The sequence below is a fragment of the Podarcis muralis genome, chromosome 7 (assembly GCF_964188315.1).
Source record: "Podarcis muralis chromosome 7, rPodMur119.hap1.1, whole genome shotgun sequence".
Lineage (NCBI taxonomy): Eukaryota > Metazoa > Chordata > Lepidosauria > Squamata > Lacertidae > Podarcis > Podarcis muralis.
Window position 1 is genome coordinate 54717611 of NC_135661.1, and position 20306 is coordinate 54737916.

General features: G+C 42.1%; 1 protein-coding gene and 1 long non-coding RNA gene across 2 annotated transcripts; both read right to left on the reverse strand.

The window, feature by feature from the left end:
• Positions 1-1978: 1978 nt before the first annotated feature.
• LOC144328431 (uncharacterized) lies at positions 1979-3738 on the reverse strand. Its single transcript, XR_013393667.1, has 2 exons — positions 3512-3738; positions 1979-2520 (listed from the first exon to the last, which is right to left on the reverse strand). It is a non-coding gene; the product is annotated as an uncharacterized LOC144328431 (long non-coding RNA).
• Positions 3739-4781: 1043 nt separating this feature from the next.
• On the reverse strand, positions 4782-19747 carry UBA2 (ubiquitin like modifier activating enzyme 2). The gene is made up of 17 exons (XM_028739365.2): positions 19520-19747; positions 16701-16784; positions 16286-16356; positions 14422-14486; positions 13983-14083; positions 13745-13866; positions 12768-12835; positions 12224-12345; positions 10833-10932; positions 10071-10231; positions 8564-8657; positions 8357-8469; positions 8117-8272; positions 7334-7430; positions 6625-6730; positions 6140-6273; positions 4782-5711 (listed from the first exon to the last, which is right to left on the reverse strand). The coding sequence occupies exons 1-17, from the start codon at positions 19658-19660 to the stop codon at positions 5530-5532; spliced, it is 1917 nt and encodes a 638-aa protein (XP_028595198.2). The 5' UTR covers positions 19661-19747; the 3' UTR covers positions 4782-5529.
• Between the last annotated feature and the right edge of the window lie 559 nt (positions 19748-20306).

The following is a 20306-nucleotide window of genomic DNA, read 5'->3' on the forward strand; positions in this document are numbered from 1 at the left end:
CAGGTTCCAGAAACAGCAAAGTTCAGAAAGGCCAGTCCCATGTGGAAAGAAGGTGGTGTTGAATGGTTTAGTCTGCAGCCTTCAGCAACCTGATGCCCTCTAAGATGCGTTAAGACAGCAACACCCACCCACCCCTAGCCAGTGCTTGGGACAGCCTTGGGATTGTGGCCCGTGAGCTAAAGATTGGCCAGCACTGTTCTGGAGGTACAGCTGGCTCCCTTGTTTAATTTTTGGGCCTGGCGTGAAGACATCCCTTCTTGCAAGATATACTAAAGAGCATTTTTATTCCTTCAGGCTACTTTAAACCACACCAGCTGTAGCAGCCCCGTTTTTCAGCTCCTAGCACTAGATGCTAATATAGAATTATATTGATCTGTTTATTGCTTTGGAATAAACTTTGGAACTCAGATATCAGCAGCGCTACATATTTTTTTCTTTTGTGGACCAAGAGGAACTTCAGTATTTAGTAAAAGAAATGTGACTTCACACGTTCAGGCAGATCCAATAAAGCCCTCTTCTGGAAGAATAGGGTATAATTCATCTTCTAAAAGCTTAATTTGCTTGATCCTATACAGCTAAAATTCTGCCTGCCTTCTCCTTAACTGCCTTGGAGCATGTGTCACCAGAAGAGAGAGAGGGAAGGGGCTGTGTTTAGGGGACTAGCAGAGCCTGCTCCTCAAAGGTCACTACTGCATAGCAGACACTTTCTGCTTCTGGAAGCCATTGAGACTTTTGTGACACCAATTCCACTCTCATGGCATCTCTTTTACATCTCTAGCAACTGGCAACTTGGCTCATTCTGAAGTTCACTGTTATTTCCACTGAAGATGACATTTTATATAGGTGTTGCTTCATTACCTATTAGTCCTCAAGCCACACCAGAAGAAGGCATTCAGAAAGCCTTGGGTTTCTCTGAGATGACTCTAAAGCTCAGAAAAGATAGGCAAGGATATTGGGATGGACCGATTTAAACTAAGAGGCAGAGGCAATCAGGAATACCTTCCACATAAGCCCAGCAGTGAAATGGATGGCAGTTGTGCAGGCCAGGTGACCCACCAAACACAACCCACCCTTCATGTGTCCTCCTTGTTCCCTAGGTATACAACAAAACCAAAGTTTCATCTTTCTGTAGATGAGCTGCATTCAAACTTGGTGGTTACAATGTTTGTTGGCCTGATACAATACAATCACCATTCTCCCCATTAGCTAACACCACTAGCCAAAAAAAAACCCCTTTGTCTAAGCCTCTTTTTAAGCCATCCAAGTTGGTCCTGTGGGAGTGAGTTCCATAGTTCAACTATGTACTGTGTGAAGAGATACTTTAAAACCCCCAAAACTGTCCTGAATGTGGAATGCAGCTTGGGAATGAGTTACTTATGCACTCAGCTTTCATCTGGCACTCACAATCTAAGGCAACACAGCCTGGATTCACTGTTCGTTCATTCATTCTCTCTCTCTCTCTCTCTCTCTCTCTCTCTCTCTCTCTCTCTCTCTCTCTCTGTGTGTGTGTGTGTGTGTGTGTGTGAACTGGCCTATTATACAAAGGTAGCATTTCTATTCTTTGCTCCACACACTTTTGTCTCTTGTCTTGCCCACCACTTGCATGTGATCCGCTGGAAAGTTGCTCAAAAGAAACTGTAGCCCTTGTGGGACTGAATGGGTCCTAAGCCTTCCCTGCCCCAAAGCTTCAAACCAAGATCCCAGGAAACTGACGAGAGTCTTCTCGAGTCCCTTATCCTCTTGGACAATCTCCACGGAGCAGATGCAAAACTGACATAGGTCTGAAAAATATACAAGCCATTTTGTTTTGCTGACCCCGCAGCGATAACTGGCATACCATTTTTCACTTCCCACCAGCCATCAATGCAATTTAAATTCTTACCATTCCTTCAATATTTGAATACTGATAGAGCTAAGCGCCAACCACACAAAGAGGCAAAAGATACAGCTATGATTGATGCTTCATAAATACCTCTGATTAGATAAGAGAGAGAGACAAAAAGCATCCCTTGGGATTTAGGGAGGTCTTAGTGCTGTTTATGTAGGAAAACAAATACAGAAAAGCAGCTTCACATTCCAGCATCCCAAAATAAAGAAAATCACTCCAGACAGTTGTTTTTAAGCATCTGACAGATCTTCGATCGGCTCAAGTTTTAAAATAATTTATTCTGACAAGAATAGTAGGTGCTGCTGTCCAGCTGACATCTTCTGGTTCACTACAAAAGCTCTGCTTTTGCTTAGATGAAGTGCAGATAATTGATCACTCCACCCAAATAAACTAGTCTCTTGTCCATCATTGAGTGTGAATCTGTTCCTGCGCCAAGTGGCTGACAGAGTTACTAAAGTCCAGAGAACTCCATGGGAGACACTTAGGCAACCTGTCTGACCTTGTGTTCTAGGAAGACAGAGTGGAGTTGGCTTTTTATACATCAAAATAATAATGATATCTATGCCAGGGGTCAGCAAACCTTTTCAGCAGGGGGCCGGTCCACTGTCCCTCAGACCATGTGGGGAGCCAGACTATATTTTGGAGAAGAAAAAAAAAAGAACAAATTCCTATGCCCCACAAATAACCCAGAGATGCATTTTAAATAAAAGCACACACTGTACTCATGTAAAAACACCAGGCAGGCCTCACAAATAACCCAGAGATGCATTTTAAATAAAAGGACACATTCTACTCGTGTAAAAACACACTGATTCCCAGACCATCCTTGGGCTGGATTTAGAAGGCGATTGGGCCACATCCGGCCCCCAGGCCTACCCGTGATCTATGCTCATGAAAGACCCCATCTGCTGCAAGAATTACCTTGGGAAAGTTTTGGTGCAATAAGAAGAATTAAATTACTTATTATTTTTATTACATTTGTATTCCACCTTTTTTGTAAAGCTCGACATACACAGTCCTCCCCTCCCCATTTTATTCTCACCACCCTGTAAAGTAGGTTAGGCTGAGAAACAGTAACTGGCCCCAAGCCACTCAGTGAATTTTGATGGCTGAGTGGGGATGTGATCCCTGGTCTCCCAAGTCCTTGTCTGACACCCTGACCCCACACTGGCTCACATTGCACTTGCACTTTGTGGGACCCCTCTGAGCAGAGACTAGGGTGCCTGTTGTTAGGACAGGTGGGCATTTTCAGCTTCAACACAGTTCTGGTCCAAGTGTTGTGCTTTACTTCTTGGAAGTGGCAGCCACTCACTTATAGAAGCAAAAGGGGCCACTTTGCAATGCTACCGGGGGGCACACACACCTGGTGGCAAGGTCTCAAACTACAGCCCTTTTTTTGCCCCACTTGATATTTGCATTGGAAGGTAAACTTCCATTAGTGGGTTGAGACTTCCATTGCCAATCGGCGCTGAGATTGCAGCAGGCCAGTGGTTAGCAGATCCTACCACCAGGGTTCTGTGCTTCATCAGACTCCCAACACCTACTGTGTTGCACTCAGTGCACTTTGCCAAAATTATCTACATACTGGAAAGGAGGGGTTATAGATGCAGAATGATCACTTACCAATGGCAATGCAGTGAACTCACGGCTGCGGTGAACACTTGGCAAGTTCCATTCTCACAGCTCCAGCAGGCCAGCTGTTCCACTAGATTAGCTCTCCAACTAATCATAAGCAGCCCAAAAGCAGGGAGGGTGCAGGGTCCAACACCTGCTATCCCTTAACAAAACAAAACCACCACCAATAATAAAAGCATCCTGTGGACCACCCATTGGGCCACTGCTAATAAATGCATCAAATGAGGGAGGGATGAGGGATTTATTATCACTGCTAATAAATGCATCATCCCTGAGAAGCCATCTGTTAGGCCAGCAGTCAGGAAAGGGGTGTGTGTGTGTGTGCAATAGCACACCCTGCACTGAAGGGACAGTCTGTGGCACAGAGAAAGATGACTCTGACCAACTTATTAGAAACAACACTATTCATCAGTTTCCCCATAGCCAAAAGGTGTCTTGCAGATCGACCAAGTTATAGGGTATCAGTTCTGCAAAACAGTAAAAAGACAGTTATGCAGATAGGAATCATTGCTATTTGCATGATTAATATAGGTCACATAATGCAGCTTTTCAGTGTGTAGAATCTGGATGGCTCAGCCACCAAGGGCACACGCGGGCCCTGGAGGTGACCTGCCAATTCTAACAGAATGAAAAGAAGTCAAACTAAAGAGTTAGAACACCAACATCAGGTGGCGATCTTTTTAGTTTCAATAAGCAAATATTATGCAATAGGTGCAGAGGACAGAATTTGAAGCATCAGTACTTGTGAAAAATGTGTAAGCTATCAGACTGCTTTGAAGTACTTCCAGAAAATAGTATCCTTCCCAACTCTTCCATTTGATTATGGATACTTGGGTTAACTTTCTGTTTAAAGTTGATGCTGAAAGAGAATTATCCAGGTTTAAGGTGAAAACTAATTTTACACCATCTAACATCTTTGCAAGGACAACCACAAGCCTGGTCCAGAGTAGGCAGGGTGGGTGCCAGGGTAGTAGTGAGCACTAAACTGAACACCCTGCCCTTCTGCCTTGGTTTATTTCTGCTACAAATCTACTTCTGAGCAAAGGTTCAGGCAGCAGTGGTGGTGGAGAGAACAGCAAAGATCAGCCACAGTCAACTTCTTAAGTGTTCCTGACTCTGTCCAGAAGAACCACAGACCTCTGTAGCAGTTGGTCACTTGTAACATAGCCAGGCAAACTTTACACAGCTATGAAAGTGTCACCTAGGAATTTGAATCCAACCCCTGGGTAGTGGAAGAATAAAGACTGTTAAAAAAAACTGCAGTGACAAAATGTTTTATTAAAAAAACCCTCCCTTTTCAATTCCAACAAAGGATGTTTTCAGAAGCCCTGTAGGATGCTTAAAACTATTATTAGTACAGCTTTTAAGTATGAAGACTGTATACACTTTACAAATCCTCAACTTTCCATATAGGTGGGCTTTCAAACAAATGTAGCAAATAGTTTGTCTGTTGTTTTGGTCCATCAGATGAATGGTAGAGTAGCATTAAAGTTTTACAAAACATCCCATATAAATAACCTGAAGCTGTAACAGTACACCAAGATCCGTTTCTGACACTGACACATCAGGCAGTACTAGCTGACAAATCAACATTGTTTTACAGTAATGTACATTGTGCCGGCTGACTGTTTGAAACGTGACACATCTTTGCTTTCAAGGTTTTGGTTTGAGGGTGTGAAAAATGGCGAGAACTAGGCTAAGCTAACAAACAGTAAGAATTAAAAACCTCTCAGAAGTTACCAAGTGATAAAACCATTTCAGCAAACAAGAGTTGTCTTATTTTCCCATACCAATCCATCTTTCAGGCATTATATAATTAGACATGCTTCATTTTCATGCCCACAATGCTTATAAACTAGATGTCTACTAAATCTTACTGGAGAAGTTCTAAGTCCTACCAAACGAGAATGGGAAGATACTGCAAGCCAGAGACCTAGTTGTGGACATTTTGCACACCCTAGCAATCATCCTATTGGCACGTCCTACTGGTTGGAGCATTCTAGCACTCAGTCTAGTGCTATCACATCATCCTGCTCCTCAGCCAATTGTTCTGAGCGCAGCCGTTTAGTGCCAGTGTATTCCTTCTCATCCAGCTTCCTTTTCCGGCTCTTGCTTTCTGTGTCATCAGCATTGCTTGAAGAACCTTCCTCAGTCTCAACTATCAGTACATCATCATCTTCCTCTTGAGCTGGAAAAGAAAAGAGTCACTGCAGTGCAGCCTAGCGCTGTTGTTTTAAATATAGGCTTAACATAAATAGGCTAAATGTTCCACACTTGTACCTAAAATGAGGCACATGACTGTTTTCAAATATTCAAGACAATGAATGATACTGAGAGTGATGGCAAGTTGCCATCTTAGAAAATAATGGACCAGCTCAATCCATAAAATGCATGGTCCCTCAGTGAGTTAAGATATATCGATTGGATGTGCAAAAGCTAAAGCAAAAATTGTGAACAGACAGCCCTTCTGGGGGCTTCAGTGAATTTTCAAGATCCAGGAAAATTTGTAAGGCTTTATAAAGGTTTATCTTGTGTCCTAGAATTTTAAGGGGCTGCAAATACCTCCAAACAGTTGTAGGTATGTCGATACTGTTCCCTCCCACTGCCAGTCTTTACCTGTGGATGTTGAGGGCTGTGCCCCATCATCACTTCCATTGGTGATATTCTTAGTGACTGGTTGTTCCGATGGTTTGGGACCAACAACTTCATCACCAACAACTTCAAACTCCACATCTTTCCCAAGCTCCTCGCTGATTTTTTTAAAAAATGCAGAAAAAAACACTCAAATGATGGTCAAATGAGTCAAAACACTATGATGGTCAAATAAGAGGCAGTTTGTGAAATGGCTTATTCAACCCTTGCTTGCCTAAGCACCACAGTACACTCAAAGGCAGTTATGGATGCTGCGCCAATGGGGGAGGGCCTGGGAGTTATTCTTGCATTTTAGAGAACACTACTGGCTCTCAATTTTGTGATTTTCACAAATGCAGAGCTGGTCTCTGTATTAGCAAGACTTATATCACTTATTTAATCTGAAGGTTCTTTTGGCAGAGTTGCAGTTTCTGGTTCTGATAGCACTCTAGGAAATCAATGGCCTTCACCTGTGCAGTACGTTGATCAGCAGGGTATAGTCCTGCAGAAAGTCATCTGCTTGCAGCCGACTACCATTTCGGATCCCAAAGTCTGACAACTTCCTGTGGTTATTTGCTGAGGGGGACATGGGGAAAACAGGAGAAAAGCAGCATCAGGTACTCTGTGGAAACATTAGTCACCTCCAAGGCTTTTCTTAACTCAAAACACTCAAAAGCAAAGGAAAAGTAAGCAAAGTAAGGCTGCTAATACCTATTGATCTATGTTAAAATTTTATACATCATGTATACTCTTTTCTTTGCCAGAAATATGGAAGGCTGCACACTTCAAAGCCAGAAGCTCCACTTAAGAAAACCTGCAACAGGCTTGGGAGGCTGGGTTATGGGATCATTTTCAGCAGCTTGCTGATATCTCCATTCCTGGTTTGATTGCTAGTACCTGCTGCCGGACCCCTAATAATACATGACTGCAGCCAGGATTGCATTGTATAACCCAAACAAAATCCTCCAAACCTGAGAACTGTAGTAATGAGGGTCCAACTACAGCTTGGATAATGTCCACATCTATGGATCACCTGGCCCAGAGTACCCAGAGGCAGACACAAGGCTACACAGTATTGACACATTGTGTGTTTGCTGCAGTGCAAAGGACATACAGTGTGGAGCTTCCTTAAATGTCAGGCTGACTTTTGACCACACCAGTTTCACTTTCATTTCATACCTTCAGTTTCTCCTTCTTCGGAGGAGATCAGAATAGTCCCCTTTCCATCTTCTATCTGGACATCAGGTGCTACCATATTGAATTTTTCTTTCACTATCTGAAAGGATGCAAGACTCTGAAACAATAATCCTTTTCCAAGACTTACACCCAACCCCCTTCTTATAAATGATCAAAACAACACTTTCTACTAGGGATGTGCACCAGCCACAAAATTCGCCTTGCATCTGTAGTGTTGGTATGTAACCCAACCTATTTTCAGTCCGTGTCCTTCTGGTCTGACTTACCATTTCTGGCCAAATGAAATCTGTTAAATCTCAAGCCCCATCTCTCTATATGTTGACTAGGGTGTGGGAGCCTCCCGCTTTCTTCAGCCTTAGGGTCACAAACCCTTTCTGGACATGTGCCAGTGGTGAGTGGGGCCAGAGAAAAAAAGTGGGTAGAGCAAGGAATGTAAATGTGACCTTTATGCAGGACACACCCACACGTACCTCTCTATCCTCCACTTAGTCAAACAAAAAGCAAAATTAGAGTGCAGGGGAAAATTCAAGCTACGAAGAAACCCTGAGGGTGGGTGTGAAACAGGATGAGTGAGAGGCAATGCTTGAGGAGAGTTCCAAGGGCCAGGCTGAGAGGTTTGGAGGGCCGCACGTGGCCCTTGGGCCTGGGGTTCCCTACCTGTGTTTTAAGGCCTAAGGTGCAGAACAGATTCTGCAGATTAGCGATTGAGGAACGGTGCTTAAACTGAAAAACCTAAGAGGTGGATGAAGGGAGAGGTTCATTCACCTTATCTTGTAGCGTCAAAACTGTGACTTTGTTGACATCAAGTTTCACTGTCACCTCTGGCTTACTTGCACACACATAGCAATTGGGATTAGGAGGGTCCAAAGCGCAGGGGACAAGTAGCTTCTTCCTTGGGTTTGGTTGTTTATTAAGGAAGATCTTCAGAAGATAAGAAAAAAGGGAATCAATTATCCAGCACGAACAAGCAAAAGAGAAGAGAGAGGAAATCAACACCACACTTACTGCTCTGCACTGCTCTATTTTTCCTGAGAGAATCTTTAAACCCTCCAGCACAATCAGACCAGCTATTATGGCATTAGTGGTAGCTATTGCAGGAATGATGTTTCCTGCCATTGCTGTGGAAGAAGCAGAAATAAGGAGTTTATGCAGCATATTAAAACAAGGACAGAGCAAATCCTTCAAGAAAATAAATATAAGCTTTTCACTTACATTTGATATCAAATCTGCTCTTCATGTTCATACTAAAGATATGCATTCTGAGGTTCGCAGCAGAAGTAACAAAGTCCATTGCAGAAGGATCATCCTGTTAAATAGTCATTTTGAAGTAAAATAGAAAATACTGATCATTTTAGAGTGAACAGAGGCATTTCTGGAACTTGAAAAAAATAACTGTATAAAATAAGCTTGACCTCAAACTCTTTTAACACATTACTCATATAACATACCCTTCTAATTGTTAAAATTGCTATAAGTACCAAGTAACAGTTCTGTAATGCAACTTAATATGACTAACTTTAATTTTGTGGCCACACTGACAGCTGAGACATGAGTGCAGCATTTCCATCCCTTGAAGTGGTGAGATACTAATCCCCCAAGAATGTAAAAATCAAGAAGTTCAATCACAGCAATGAGCCTTTGAGATATAGTTTGATTATACTGCTTTTCCAGTAAGAGCCATGGGAACAGATAAGTTTCTAAAGATAGTTCATTATTATATATATAAAAACATCTTTAAACAGAATCTCTCTTCATCTATAAAGTATCACTTATACTCCCCATTTTTTATTGTGCCTTACACCACTCATTGTTAAAATAAAGTTTTACATTCATCCATAAGGTACATAGTTTCTAGGTCCAATTCAAAGTGAAAGTCTTCTCCTTTAAAGCCCTTCACAGTATCCCATCTAAACTGCCTGCTCCCATATGAATCTCAGCACAAAGATCATTTTCCAGAAGGATTTTTGGAAAAAGGCAAGTGTTAACAGGGGAGAGGGTCTTGTCATCCTTAGAGAGGTCCACCTGGCATCTTCTCTATTAAGGTTTAGGTACTATGTTAAGAGCTTTTTATTTGCCCAAGTTTTCTAAATCAACAGACTAATTTTAGTTATCTGATTTCTGATTTTAACTTTTGTATACAATATTATTGTTTGGTTTTATGTAGTTGTTGTGAACTGTTTTGATTTTTAAAAACGAATTAGTGGTATATAAACAAACAAATTTTATCTGCTGACATTTCCCCTTAGGCAGCTTTATCACTTTTAGTGTAGCTTTTTTTTTATTCTGTTCTGCTTCTAATAGTTTGGAAAGGAAATTGGAAACGTTCTCTCGCTTGAGCTGCACTGAATTCAAGGGGACCCTCTTCCGTGTTCACTTTCCATGAGGCAACTTTTTTCATCAAACAAGAATGGAGAACTGCACTTTGTTTCTACAGGGCTTCTGCTCGAGACCTGCCCAGTGGATTGTTCCCTCTGCATCTATAGCCAACAGAGGCCACATCTAAAATTGACAATTTGCAAAGCCCAACAGAGGGTACAAATCTGTTCAACAGTCTGATGCCATTTACAAGGTTCAAAGACAGCCATTTTTTTGTAGAGAAGATATTGTGAGAATGCTAACCCCTAGTGTGCTAGGCATATCTACTATTAGTGCTGCGCTAGAATCCAAACATTTTTACTCCTCTGCATGCAACACATCCCCAAACGTTTGCTGAACTAACCTTGTCCCATATAAGTTCACCTCCATCACCTTTTTCCGCTAGCTGAGCTCTCAGAGTCTCTACGCTCTTAGAAAACAGACGTGCATAGCTCTTGACATCCAGAACCTGTTGGTCTTTCAAGCCCAAGGAAGGTTCATTCTGTTGATCAGATGTGCTGTTTTCTTTAAAGGAAAGGAAGCGAGAAACTTGTTTGTTAAAACCGTCTTCAAATTCAACTTGTTTTGTTTTCCCATCTATACACACGTCTTTAAGGAGTCAGCAAATGCTTCCACTGCTACCAACATAAGTCTGAAGCGAATTCAATAGCACAAATGGCTGATTTACTGGATTTTTAATCACAAGGATTTGTAGTGAATATGTGAAAAGCATAATGTCTGAGGAAATTTGGAAGTGCAGCTGCAGTACCTCAGGGTCAAAGGTAGCCATATGGTCCCCTCCAGATGTTGCTGAACTACAACTCCCATCATCCCTGACCACTAGCCATGCTAAGAGTCTAGCAGAATCTGGAGAGCACCCCATTGGCCAGCCTTGATGCACACTATAAACTCATAGATGTCTTCATCGATCAATATCTTATCTCAGCTGTCTATCACAACCCAAACTATTCTTTAAATAGGGTGGATTCAGGGACCACATCCCAACACCAAAACTAAGCACCTGCAACAGCTCTGCAGCAGTTCAGTAATAAAATTCATAGTTTACCTTAAAAGTAGACAGTCAAACTGTTAAGTATCAAAGAAAGGCAAATAATAATATGCTTACCCTGATTTTGTATTTCATTCCAGTCTAGAGGAACTGGAGGTTTCCTTTTCCTCCAGAGCTTATCCATTGTTAGCAGATATCTGATGTCATCTTTGAAAAGCTAGTAAATAAGATTTAGAAGAGAAGCCTACTATCAACTGATGTGCTTTCAAGAGTACATTTCAGATCAACAAACATTTAATATTGAACACCAGTGCATATTCATCTAGGCACCAAGGGTCCGTATTTGTATGAGAGGATATTTGTTTTATACAAATATCAATAGTCTTGTGATCGATATGTTCTCACTACAGGATTCATTCTAGGGGCTCTGCTTACTGAAGTGCAACACAATTAGATTGTGAGGAAAGTGCAGGTTGGGGAAACATGGCCAGTGCGATATCTGGGTTTATTGAAACATACTTAATTCTGGCAACCAAACTCTTGGAAACATATTTGAAGCTGCAGAGTGAAATCTTGCACATGTTTGACCAGAAGTGAACTTAGCAAAGTAACATTCACACTTTTCAGAACAAAGCTGCAGACGTACTCTGCTCTGTTTGTAAATTCTAAAGATTTAATTAATCCAGCCTTGTATATCAGCACTAGAGAAGGAATTGCATGCCAGTGTCCCTCTCCTTCCAGTCTGCAGCAAGCTTTTGTTACTCAACTCCTTTTATTAGCTGATATCTCATGATGATACAGAACAGGAGTAGCTAACCTGGCACTCTTCAAATGTTGCAGACCAGAACTCTTATCACTGCTGACCAATGGCCAGTCTAAAACATCTGGATGGCACGAAGTTTGCTATTATATAGACCCTTGACCAATTACTTGTGTCCTTCTTTTTATTTTCCGACAACCTTCCCATTCCTCATACAGCCCGTCACTAATTTAGCCATTATCTCTACCCAAATGAAAGACCACAGGGACAAGAGGAGGATAGGTGTGTTGCTGGTCACCACTGACCCTATAGTGTCCTGAGTTTTAGCGCTTTGCCATTTGCACAGGAAGAGGATTCGGGCTGAAAAATCCAAATGCACCTTGCTGTATTTATTTTATTTTTTAGTCAAGTTTATATACCACTTCAAATAAAAATATCCAAGCCGTGTACACCATTAAAAGCATACAACTGGATAATGTTGTATAAACTATGATCCTTCATTGCAGGGGGTTGGACTAGATGGCCCTTTGGGTCCCTTCTAACAATTCTATGAAAACCAGCAACTAAGTTGAAATCCTGAGTAAACAAATAGCCAGGCACTGAAATATCCACAGTCAATGCTTGCCTAATGTGAACAGTTGATGAAAAGCAGGTGCAAGTGTAAAGCAGATCTTACAACATGTCTGCCCCCACTTAACAGTGGCATAAAAAGAAATTTCTGCAAATGCCACTGACTTAAGACTAATACCTTAGTGAAGAGTTTAACCGAATCATATCCTGTTGATTTAGCCCATTCCTTGGTTGAAACACGTTTAATATCACCATCTTCGTTAGATGCTCTTGCTCTGGCCTCAGCTTCTGCTGGCTCCCCTGTCAATAAGATGACATTTCCCATTTGCTATCAAGATCACTCACCTGGCACAGATACAATTTTACCAAAAGAGGGAAACCTAGTCGGGAGGTTTCTTCTACTTTTTCAACAAACTAGTCTATTAAAGAACCAGAATGTTACCTGAAATATTCAGAATGTTATGGCTCAATTAATGGAGGATTCAAAGCAATTCAAAGCAGGATTCAAAGCAATACTAATGTTGGCTATTTAAGAGTAAATATTAACCAACTACCGATGGTTCTCCTATACGCAGCATATACACAGAACTTTGCAACTCTGCAGCTGAGGACCAAGGAAAATATTATTCTGTGGCAGCTGATACCCAACCAGAAGTTGCACAGCTGATAGAAGGACTCCCCAAGAGAAGCACAAAATTGTCTTTAAAAAAAAACAAACTTACAAGCAGCTTCAGGATCAGCTCTGTCAGGAGACACTTCTTGATCAGCATCTTCTTCTCCAAACAGCTGACTACATTTTAAAACACAAATGGTGGTTAGAGACTGAAATGTCTTTGCTTGAATAATCTTGAAAGCAAGTTATTTATGGTAGTGCTATGTCCAGCTGTTAACATAAAGGTTTGGTTTTAGCCATCAAGTTGCTCCTCCAAATAGCATGCTCTATTTTTTTTCTTTGCAAACTGCTTTAAGACACAAGGAAAGTGGGGTGTAATTTTTAAAAACCAACATTAGGGGGAAAGTCAATTTACACTGCAACAGAGCTCAGAGATGTTTCACATCCAAACCATTCACACAAAATCGAGAAGGTAACTAGCCTTGACCAATAGGAACTGCAATAAAACTCTGCACTCAAACTCTCCTCAAAGGAGAGCATGCCACTCCCTCCTGCATTTCATATTTCTTTTTCAACTGCTACTATTCTAAAGCTACTGAGCATGCTCAGTACTCGCTGGGCTGCTTTTCCTAAGTTTTCACCTTTCAGTTTTCTTTTTCAAAGTTATATTGTACTTCTGCATAATGCTGAGGTTCCCTCTAAACATGCTGACAACTTCCCTCTTGTTTCTCAAGGAATCCATTTTTGCTACAATCCTGTTGGCACTTGCCACCCGAGCTTGGTATAGGAAGGAGTGATCTCTATGGATTATCCAAACATATTAGATATCTTTTTATCGGAACAAGCACTCAAGGCAACCTACACACAACAGACTAGACCAGCCAGATGTTCTAGATTTCACATAGCTGCATCCTGGCACCTAACTAATCTGCCAGACACACAAGGCCATCAAATTCATGACTCTTCTACACTTTGCAAATCAACCACCACAGTGTATCAGGTACAGAAAAGCTGGATCTAGCCAGTTTTCCCTGGTGCTCACAAATCAGATCACTGAAGAACTTTATGGTTAAAAAATTAGCTTACTTGAACAAATACTTTGCCCACACAATGCAGTGGATTGGTTCAGAAGGAGTGTTGCGAATAGTACAACCTGGAAAGGTCTTCTGGGTTGGTTTGGGCTGACATTCATAGCATTCTGTCACTCCCTACAGAGGGGGAAAGGTAGAAATAATTTTTCAATCATGTTTCTATTGTTAGTTGAAAACCACACTTAGGGGATCATAATACTACAGCATATGAAAACACAGTATTATTGCCACACCTTTTTGATAACTGTTACTTGTCCAAGGTAGCCTGCAGTTCCACTCTCTATAAGGGGGATATCAGCTGCCAGACACATCCTGTTCACATGGTTACGGGCAGCTGTAAACAGAAGAAGAGTCACTGATTTTCAAATGCAAACTTTATTATCTCCTCCTCCTCCTCAGGTAACACAAATAAGATATGTTCAATACTACAACCTCACTGTACAGCGGGGAGAACATATTTAGCATTTTTGATAGGACTTCTCAGATTGCATTAAAAAGTACAGTTTGTAAAGATACCACTTGTCCCAATAGTCCCAATAGACTATTAGGAAACAGGGAGGCTAATCCAGCCTTGCACAGTCTCTCAGTTTTCAAGCACATTCATGTCAGAATAGAGACATTTCAAAACTCCAGGTCTCAGTTGTCTCACATTATAGCAAAGATAAACCATACCTCTATTATCCAAGGCATTCATAACTAGGGTAAACTGACGAAAAAATTCCACATTGTAGTCAGGGCTGCAGAAAAAGAAGACAAGATGCAGTTTAGGGGGTCAGTAAATAAATGCCTGTTGATACTGACGTGACAGGTGTATATGACCGCATGAATACATCTGCCAAACAGCACATCACAATATTTTCTGGTTGCACTAGTTACACCAACCATCACACAGCACAAATAAAACAAGTAAAACTTTTAAAACAGCCATTTTCTGTGTCCGCGGAGAAAAAAATAGTTTGGGGCAAAATGAAAGTAATTGTTTTATTATTGCACTGATGGCTCATTGACAGGGTATTGTGACATTTCTGTAAACTTTTGATGTATGCAAGATCTGCCTAGGACCCAAATGGAAATAGTTTGCTTTTTTTCTTATCTATTCCCCACCCAGAACAAAATTGACTGTGACATTTCCAGTCAGACTATTTAGTGAATTATTATTATTTTTTGCTCTATATATGTATGGTTGAAGACAAAACAAGGAAGCATAATCTATGATTTTGTGCAAGTTGATTTTTCATATTCCCAATGGTATGTGTATAATTTAATCAGTCCAACAGAACGATGACTAGAAGGTGAACAATTTTAGTACAGTCAATTACAAGCCTATATATTCAAACTTTGCATATACTGAAGGCCAACAATAGAACATATTCCTAAAGTTAAACACATGACAGCTGGAAACTAAGTAAACATGAGTTAAGAACTACAACTATCTTTCTAAAAAATAATGACATAAGTGTGAAGGAATTGCTCCAAACTTATTAAACACAATTATTGCATGTAGGTTTGTTTGAAAATGTGCTGGTTGCCAGGTTGGCATTGCCTGTAGCTAAGAATTACACTAAAGGCTATATCTAGTAAGAAACCTGCTTTGGCTAGCAGACAAGGGAAGATGTGACACAAAGGATGGGCAAGAAGCAAAGGGGACATGCTGGAGTATGTACTAATGTGGCTAAATGGACTAAGTCAGGAAAGATGGTGTGTGTTTTTTGTTCTTTTGCTTCATTGGGAAGCTCCTTTTATGTTAACAATATTTCCTTGCTGTGCCTATATTCTGTTTTTGTCTTGTTTCATTAAAACATTGTGGACGCCACTATTTTATCACCTGCACCTTAAGCCAAGTTTCATGTTATTTGAGTTGTTCTTGGGGAAAAACAAAGGCAGCCTTGTGGAAATAACCTCCTTTCCCCCAGTGGCAGCTAGTCCTTAAGAGGGGAAGACAAAGGTATAGACTCTGTTGTGTCTGGAACTCCCTCCCCAGGCAGCATGAGACTCAGGGTAGCTGGGGTGCCACTACTTGATGTGAAAAGAGTGACTGCTCAGTGAGTGGTGGTGTGCAAGAAATTGCCTCCAGATGGCCAGACAGGAAAGCTTTTCATTTTGAAAATGGTCTTCCTCATCCACTGCCATCATAAAAACATAAGAGCCTTGCTGCATTAGACAAAAGGCCCATCTAATCCAGTATCCTGTTCCTACAGTGGCCAACCAGATACCTCTGGAAAGCCTGCAAGCAGGACATGAGGGCAAATCTCCCCTACCTGTGCTTTCCAGTTACTGGCTTCCAGAGGAGCAATGCCTTCAGCAGCAAAAGCAGAACAGAGTGTGGCTACTAGCCATTGACACCCTTATCTTCTATGAATTTGACTAATCCTCCTCTTTCAAAACCATCACTGTATCTTGTGCCATCATTAAGCCACTAATGACTAACAGTGTGGACACCCATAGCTAATAACTGTTTGGGGTATGTGTCACTTTTTGTGGGCTTTTTTTTCACAAAGCAGATACAAATTCCAAATGTAAGAAGAATCAGACATACTTCATTACGCTGTCATGATAAGCTATAATGTTAGCTCCGGGATGAAACCTTAACACACTTTCCTTGGCAACCTGCAAGACAACAAGAACACATACAGCTAATTTTTACTAATCTAGTCATCTTAAACCTCCTCCTATGAGTTAGAAATAGCCTTATTGATTTTTTAAAAAATGTTGAAGCACCCAATTATCTTCTGAGCTTTTAATATAATTCTGTTTCATGGCCTATTATGATACAAACATATTAAATATATAAAGGAACATATCATAAAGTAAACATCATAGTCAAGGTGAACTTCTTGAAGTTATCACATGAAATTTAATTCTAGCAGATGCCTAATAGGTATTCTTCTAAAGCTGTATCAAAAACAATACTGAATTAAATTGTGAAAGCTGCACTTTGAAATTCCTCTTACCTGAGCTTTTGATCTTCCAACATGCTTCTTCTGGAACAAGAATTGCCTGTTGAGATTGCTGACATCAATAGTATCCAGATCAATCTAGAAATAGATTAATTACAAACACTTCATATTTGTTCCGATTAACAAAAATGTACCTTGCCTTTATCAAAAATCAAGAGTCTTTAAAAAATGTGCTGCCCCCATTTGATCTACAGCTATAGGTTAATTAAAATCAGTAGAAATTGCATTTGTATCAACTTTTTTTTCTGGGACTATAACACTATAATACAAGTGGAGGATGGGCAGTATATCTACAGGTTTTTCCAGCATATAATTCATTGGCAAATACTGAGCTTACAGCACATCACAGAAAACAGCATTAGCCTAGCCATACTACCCCATTCTTGAATTCCAAAGTGGCGTGCTGTATTCTAAAATAGAGTTCCACAGTCTGCTTTATGGTAGTCAAGAGGATGTAAAAAAGTTAAAAGAAACATGGCAGCAATGATTTTGAAACCAGAAGCAACATTTCTGCCATGCTTCTTGTCCTCAGTTCTGAAAAAATTCAGTGTGGCTTAATAGTGCATTTGGTTTCCTAGACTTTACCATGGAATAATCAACTAGCAACCTAACTGGTTCTATTTGCATCATAAAATGAAATTAGTCAAGTTCTGACATGACAATCTGATCTAGTGGGCAATGCTGATCCACGTACTCTGGTTTATTCTGGCTACAGAAGAGTGATAACTCTATTGAAAATGTGACTGGAAAATTCAACCATATTGTTGAAAAATTATATATGTGAAATTACTAAAGCAGAGATCACCAACCTTTTTGGGTCTTAAGCGTGTATGTGTACATTTGGATTTTCTGAATGAATGCCACAGGCACCACCTTCTCTAGTTGCTTCTCTCCCAATTCCTTTCCTCTCGCCCTACCAGTGGCTAGTCTCCTCCCACTCCTCTCTCCCTTTGTTTGCTTTCCCAAGGGGCAAGACTAATGTGTGATCCAGCAGAATTAAAACGGAACTTGTTGAATTTGATTGGTTTTACCTCCCCCTCAAACATCCCTAGTATTAAAGCTGTTATCTGTAGACTGCACACTAAAAATGACAAAACTACTGCTTGCCAGCACCACAGACATGGATTCAAGGCACAGATCCTAATGCATTTTCATATTTTATGATGGAATGAGCTATGTGCTGGGGGCAGGGACATTAAGTGCTCACGCCCCAGCAGCTGATAGGCTGGACTTAAAATACACACAACAAATGCCTTGCTGGACAGACTCTTAAATCCATCAACTTTTTAGCAGCACCCAGCCAAAGGCCTCTGGGAAGATGACAATAATAACTGGAGGTTACCTCCCCCCAGTGTTTGAACCTGACATCTGCTAGAAGGTATATTGGCTCCATTGAATTCATTCTTCACTATCAGTCAATAGCTGCAAACAGACTTGTTTATCACCATGAATCTTTACAAACCTTTAAAACTACCAATTCAATATAATGGTGAGTGTTGGATAAGGACTAAGTTCAAATCTAAGTGATTCAAATCTCCACTTAGCCTTGAATGGCTGAATTTGGGCCAGTTGCCATCTCTCAGCTTAACCTACCTCACAGGGCTGGTGGGAGAATAAAATAGGAATACAGAGCCATACATGCCACACTGAAGGAAGGAGGAGATAAAAATGTAACAGATAAATTGGGTTTGATATTAGTGGATCAAACCAAGAGCCCATCTAATTCTAGCATCCTGTTCCTAGAAGCAGCCAGCCAGATTGTGTGAACTGCCCTGTGACGTATGGTTGAAGGGTGGTATACAAATTTAATAAATATTAATAATTACTATCATTATTATTAATGATGATGGTTCTGGAGCTCGGCATTATTTTATCTAACAATCTGGTACTCTGTGTCAGCACAAGAACAGCATCTGCCAAGCCTGAACATCTATAAAGACTGCTTGATCAAAGACTCATTCTGACAAACATTATGTCTACAAAAATAGCGCATCAGGTGCCCCTCAAAAACCCACAAGCAGAGCATAAACAACCACATACACTCTGCACTGTGTCTGTAGCAACTGATCTCTCAGCAATAGACTGCTCCTAAGAAGCTACCTTATTTCAAGTCACAACCATTGGTGGATCCGGAACTACAGCAGATCAACAAAGCCTCACTCATCACAGAGGAAGCTATTAAAACCCCTGATCTGTAGCAACATAGTCAGAGCAGTGCTTCTTAAACTTGGGTCCTCGGATGTTGTTGTGCTACAACTCCCAACATCCCTGACCACTGGTCCTGCTAGCTAGAGATGATGGGAGTTGTAGTTCCAACAATAGCTGGAGACCCAAATTTGAGAAACACTGGGTTAGGGTCGGACTGGGGCCTGGTTGGCCATTATGAAGCTCCCTTGGTGACCTTGGTCCAGCCAGTACCACTCTAAGCTTAGCCTACCTCGCAGGGTTGCTGTGGGGGTTAAATGAGGAGAGGGAGAACCACGGAAGCCACATTGAGCTGCCTGGAGAAAAACGTGGGCTATAAATGCAACGAACGAAGGAATCTGCCCTGCCCTCCGCTACCCAAGAGGCTGAAGCGGCGCCACTTCGCGGGGGGTCCCGCCTTGGAAATGAAAACAACAACGAAACCCCAATCCAAACAAGCGCGATGGCGTCACATCCCGAAGCCCCTCCCCCTCTCGGGTGGGGGAGGGGGACGCTGAGGCGACCCAATAAGAGCCGGCCGCGGGAGATAACGGCCAGGGCGGCCGAGGGAGGGCTCCGCTTTGCTTTTGGTTCCCTTCCCCGGAGGGCCTTCCCCGCCGCCTCCTCACCACGTCGATGTTGGCGAACCCTGTGAGCACCAGGTCTTTGAGGAGCTCGCAGCCGATGCCTCCGGCGCCCACCACCAGCAGCCGCGCCCCGGCTACGGCCTGGGCCAGCTCTCCGGGCAGGGCGGCCGCCGCCACCGCCATCGCCGCTGCCTCAGAGGCCGACGGAGGGACGCGGGCGGGAAAAAGAAGGTACCGAGTGAAGCGGAGTCAGCGCCTTCGCGCATGCGCGGCCCTTCCCCTCATGTCCTCTCGTCGGGCGCAGCCGCGCTCTCGCCGTCATGGAGCGGGAAGCCCCAGAGCGGCGCCTGCAGCGGCGGCGCGCCGACTCCTAGCGGCTGGGAGGACGTATAGCCCATACGCAGCACCAAACCGAGGCACCGAGCGAGAGGCGGCGTGGTCTTGTAGTTAGAATGTCGGCCTAAGGATGGAGAGATCTGGGTTCGAATCTTCACGCTGCAGTGGACAACCAGCGTGGTGTAATAATTAGGAACCTAGGAGACCAGGTTCCTACTCAGCCATGAAGCTCCTTAGGTGACCTTGGGCCAGTCCCTCCCTCCCATCTCAGCCTAACCCACCTCACAGCATTGTAGTGGGGATTAAATTAAGATGGGGGAGAAAGGAAGGTGGGAGTTGACGGGCAGTAAATCAATTAAACAAATCGTGCCTGTGGACTTAAGATCCTTGCAGCAATAAATAGGCCACCTGTTGGCAACGTTAAATGTTGGAGAGAGGGTGAAGCCTTCGCAGAAAAAACTTGCACGTGGGAACATCATGGTATGGAAAGGAG

Excerpts from the sequence above, each read along its gene's own strand:
- UBA2 (XM_028739365.2), bottom strand. The coding sequence starts at position 19,660 with ATGGCGGTGGCGGCGGCCGCCCTGCCCGGAGAGCTGGCCCAGGCCGTA. Across the intron at positions 10,933-12,223 it reads CGGTTAAACTCTTCACTAAG|CTTTTCAAAGATGACATCAG; the intron begins GTATTAGTCTTA and ends CTTATTTACTAG. Across the intron at positions 10,232-10,832 it reads GAATGAAATACAAAATCAGG|AAAACAGCACATCTGATCAA; the intron begins GTAAGCATATTA and ends TTTCCTTTAAAG.